Source organism: Thermobia domestica, chromosome 7 (genome assembly GCF_964235325.1).
Source record: "Thermobia domestica chromosome 7, izTheDome1.hap1.1, whole genome shotgun sequence".
NCBI lineage: Eukaryota > Metazoa > Arthropoda > Insecta > Zygentoma > Lepismatidae > Thermobia > Thermobia domestica.
In genome coordinates, this window is record NC_137460.1 from 198,691,291 (window position 1) to 198,696,685 (window position 5,395).

General features: G+C 38.6%; 1 protein-coding gene across 1 annotated transcript; it reads left to right on the forward strand.

Moving 5' to 3' along the window:
- The first annotated feature begins 2,440 nt into the window (after positions 1 to 2,440).
- Positions 2,441 to 3,967, forward strand: LOC145689461 (zinc finger MYM-type protein 1-like). Its single transcript, XM_081763625.1, has one exon. The coding sequence runs from the start codon at positions 2,441 to 2,443 to the stop codon at positions 3,965 to 3,967; it is 1,527 nt and encodes a 508-aa protein (XP_081619751.1).
- The last annotated feature ends 1,428 nt before the right edge of the window (positions 3,968 to 5,395 follow it).

Consider the following 5,395-nt stretch of genomic DNA (forward strand, 5'->3'; position numbering starts at 1 on the left):
TTGGCACCCTATCACGCTGCAAAAACGGTGAAATAATGGTTTGAGGAGGATGACCAGGAGCTATCACACCTCCCGTGGGTCCCACAATCACCAGATCTCAACATCATTGAGCCATTGTGGTCTGAGTTAGAAAGTCGTGTTCGGTCTCATTACCCTCACCAGCATCCCTTAAGCAACTGGAGCATGTTTTGGAAACCAAAAGTCATACATATGGGACAATGATACCCAGTACCGGCGGAAGGGCCGGGCGAGCCAGGCGACCGCCCGGGGCGCCAAATTTTAGGGGAGTTTGGGGGGCGCCAAAATCCTTGCTAAATTTATATTATTGTAAACGGTGAACTAAAAATTAACTTATTCATAAATAGTGTAGCAACATTGGTTACTACCTCATGCCAAGGCCTCACTCTTTATAACAACCCCGGTTTCTTCTTGAATCTCCTATAAAGGAAATCCCTTCATCCCTTCACCTTATTTGTCTATAAAAAAATCTCCGCTGATAAAGCTAAAAGCTATTGTTGAGAGTTGGGAGTTATGAGCAACAATAACACGCTCTGACACTTACAACCGCCGCGGTGCCGACAATTGCACTCCTTGCGACAAAGCTATGTCGGCCGCTCTAACAATACACACAAACAATATTGAGTTATTGGCAACCAAAAAGAAATTAGTCCTGTTTGTACTGTCAAATGTCTCGTGAAAGAAAATTATAAATCAGAAGTCATGTACATGTAGTGCAGGCTTCATTGTGTGCGTGTTCTTCTTTTGTCTCCTGAATTTCGACTCTTAGTAGAAGAATCGTTGCGTTAATATGTTCTTTATCAACATGTCGGAAAAATAGAAGAATTCTGGAAATGTATACAGAAAAAGAAGAGCACAATTAGCGGCTGAAAATGGGAAACAGGCAGCAGCATTAAAGAAATTCTTTCGTACTCCTGAAACAGACAATAATGGAAATGAAAACGTAGAACCAGAGAATGAGAAAACCAGCAAGAAATCAACAAATATTCCAGAAGATAACAACACAGTACAGGTAAGGAGGCTTACATTACGTAACGTATTTTCGTTTTATTACGTTTAATAGAGAAGAGGTGTTTACACACGTAGCGTCTTAGCAAGCTGGGGTGGGTAGGGTGGCGGCCTCTCAGATAGGCGGCGAACTTCAGGCTCAAAGAAAGTTCTTTCCCCATTGATATAAGTAGCAATAATTACATTCTATACCAACACTGATGCTTGATACATGTACCAAAGCGATAAAATTTTTACTTATTAGATGTGTATTAACCAACTTTAGCTGTATTTCAAGCATTAATCTATTAATTAAGTAGAGGGCCTCCATAGTCTAGAGGTTAAAGCGTTGGACTCATGTCTACGTGCTCCTGGATTCAATTCCCGGACTTTCCGCTTTTCAACGGCAGGAAAACTGGGGAGTCACACAAATAAAGATATGACGGTCACTTGGCCTGCAAAGCTCCTAATACGCCTGTTGGCGGGTAGTGACGCGACCGGCTGACCCGCGTTCTGTTACCCAGGTGGATGAATTTTTACCACTCGCTATCAGATGGCGTTGGAGTAGGCCCAGGATCTATTGGTATGCCGTGGCAGTGATTATTATTATTACTATTATTATTATTATTATTATTATTATTATTATTAGTAGTAGTAGTAGTAGTAGTAGTAGTAGTAGTATTGTAGTAGTAGTAGTAGTAGTATCGTCTACTAACTAGAATTCTGAAGAGTTAAAATGTATGATCCCCGTGGAGTTCCCCGTTAACAGATCCCCGTGGAGTTTCGCTATCACAAATTTTGCAATAGACCCATTATTTCATAAACATATCGTAAATAAGTAACACGTACCAGTGTAAGACTATATAGATTATGTTTCTATCCAATACGATTAACGTGACTTAAAGAAAAAGTGTTCGGGCTTCGGCAGCTAATTTGAATGCATTCGCATCTATTTTATGAATGCGCTGATTCTTGATGATTTCACAACACAAAGTTGTTAATGAATACGGAAAGAATTTAATTTTTATGTACAGTTAGCAAAAGAAAAAATGAGGCCATTCTTACCTAGATTCTGTAAGAATCGCCCCATTTTTTGTTTTCCTAACTGTACATTTTCACAATGAACACGGAATATGTAGATTCAATATTTATACGCAGTTATTTTATCATTTATGCATTTTCTTCACCTTTAGAATGCAAATTAAATATATACTTTTTTCGTTTAAGAAAAGAAACTTTATTTGTAACGTATTAGTTCTTTTCCTTTCCACAGGTGGATCGATCGATTACGAGCATTTCGCAGGAGGAAGAAGAAGAATTGAAATCTGGAACAATTGATATACGAAACGAAGATGGATCATCATTTCCACAGGAAATTGTAATAGACGTAAGTTAAACATGTTGCTATTTGAATAAACATACAATAAACATACACATGAAGGCTTTCCAATCGTGGTTTGAACTTGCAAACCGATTACAGTCAGGTAAAACAGTTGACGCTGAAAACCAAGCAATTATTCGCAATGAAACTGAGCGTTGGAAAGAGGTTCTCAAACGACTGCTGTGTATAATTCAGTTTCTTGCTTCCCAGAACTTGGCATTTCGTGGTCAAAATGACACTATTTACTTAAGAAACAACGGCAATTTTCTCAAACTAGTTGAGTGTATTGCACAGTTTGATGTTACTATGGCTGAGCATTTGCGACGAATAACATGTAAAGAGACACATGTACATTATTTGAGCAAGGACATTCAAAATGAAATAATTGAACTCCTTGGGTCAAAAATAAAGGATAAAATTTTGACTGATTTAATGAAAGCGACATATTATTCCGTAATATTAGATTGTACACCAGACGTAAGTCATACAGAGCAAATGACACTAATTGTTCGTTTCGCGAAGGTAGAACTGGGTAAGGAACCATCCATTGAAGAACATTTTTGGGGATTTTTGTGCATAAATGATTCTTCAGGAGAAGGACTAACTACCACTATTTTGGAAGAATTAGAAAAACTGAAAATTCCTCTCTCACACATGCGTGGCCAAGGGTATGATAATGGTGCCAATATGAAAGGAAAGCACTCAGGCGTTCAAAAAAAAATATTAGATCTAAATAGTCGAGTATTTTTTGTCCCTTGTAGCTCCCAATCATTGAATTTGGTTGTGAATGATTCTGCAATGTGCTGTAGTGAGGCTGTAAATTTTTTTGCTTTATTGCAAGAAGTATACAATTATTTTTCTAGTTCCACATATCGTTGGTCTGTTCTGCAAAAACATATATCCAATTTTACTTTGAAACCTCTTAGTCACACTAGATGGGAGAGTTGTATTGATGCTGTCAAATCGTTTCGCTACCAGTTAGGAGAAATTTACGATGCTCTTTTCGAAGCATCAAAGAACTCAAAGATAGACGTTATGGGCAAAAATAAGGGTTGTTCCCTGGCTAGGAAGCTCCTGAATTTTAAGTTCGTTTGTGTTGTGGTGTTTTGGTATGAAGTTCTTTCTTGTGTTAATGTGGTTAGCCATGTTTTCCAACAAGAATCAGTGGGCATTAAGCAAGCAGTTGATCTGCTTAAGAAAACCAAGTGTCGCCTTGAGAACATGCGAAGTGATGAAGGTTTCCAGAATATTTTGGTTGATGCCAAAGTAATTGCTGAAGAGCTCGACATTCAACCACAATTTGAGAATGAACCAAAACTCCGACCTAGGAAAGTCAAACGACAATTTTTGAAAGAATCTGAAGACGAACCGATTAATGATCCATACAGTGCGTTTAAATGTAACTTCTATTTTTGCGCATTAGACACAATTATCTGTTCCCTGAATGAAAGATTTCAACAACTGAAGCAGCACAGCAAAATATTTGGGTTTTTGTATGACATCCATCCAATAACGGACAAAAAGTATTTACTAAAGTGTTGCAAGGACTTACAACTATCTTTAACAGACAAAGATCACTGAGATATTGACGGATTTCAGTTATATCAAGAGCTCTTACTTTTACCTTCATTTCTCGGTTCTGAAAGTGGGAGCAAACCGTTGCAAGTACTTACATATATTTGCAAGAACTCCCTTATTGGGTTATTTCCAAATGCAACTATTGCTCTAAGAATCTTACTAACTATTCCTGTAAGTGTAGCTTCAGCAGAAAGAAGTTTCTCCAAGTTGAAACTTATAAAGAACTACCTACGATCAACGATGACGCAAGAGCGTCTTGTAGGCCTTTCTATGATGTCTATTGAATGTGATGTTCTGGGTGAGCTTGACACTGATACTTCAACCCTGGGAGTCCCAAACGGGACCATTGGACCCATATGACTTTTCGTTTATTAATTACAGATTAAGTTTTCGTGAGTGGTCTCTAATATTCCGTGACTTTTTCCTTATGGTGCTCCTCTCCCATGTTATGTCAGAAATACTTTGTTCATTTAAGTCATGCATAAAAATTATAGCATTGGGTACCAGGTGGGTCCAGTGGACCCACTGTATGCTTTAAATAGGAATACTGGTTCAACTTTGGTTTTGATTTACATTGTGTATAGTAGATGGCAGAATTAACGTAAATGGTGTTTTCTCCCTGACACCATTTCTCAGGGGCATATTATACATTTCTACCTATAATATATTCTAAACCAGCCAGTGCACGTTTCACTTAGTATGTGAGGATAATGGAACGTGGCGGACTTTCCGATAACGACATACGCCAATGTCTGTTGGCAGAAGAGGAGGTGATTCGACAGATGATGGAGAAGTGGACTGCGAATTACTAGATTTATCTGCAAGTGAGAGTGATTTTTGTGATATTAGTGACAGCGACGTGCAAAATGAAGGAATTTTCCGCTCTAGAAGTTGGTTAGAACATTGGAATGTAGTACCCTTTACTGCCAGTCGTTGGCGTGCTGGTGCTGTCAATGTAACTAGAAAGGACCGTGGTCCTCCACGGTATGCTAACAGGGAAGTTTATGATGAGAAATCTGCTTTATGTCTATTTTGTCATAGGAACATTCTGGAAATAATTTGCAAGTGGACTAACAAGGAAGGTAGGATAACATTTCCTCGTGACTGGAAACCTGTTAGTGTTGAGGAACTTCAGAAATATGTCGGCGTGGTAATGCTTATTGGGGTATTCAAATCAAAGAATCAAGAAACTAGGCAGCTCTTGAGTAAGGAAAACGGTCGACTTATCTCAACTCCATTATGAGCAAGAATCGTTTCCAACAAATCAATTCCGCTCTACGTTTTGATGATGCAGACGTCAGACATCAGAGAAGACCTGATGATAAACTATCTCCAATTCGTGAAGAGTTTGAAGACTGGGCTAAAATTCTACAGGACGCTTATATTCCCGGAGATAGCATGACGGTGGACGAACAGCTTGTGACGTTTCGT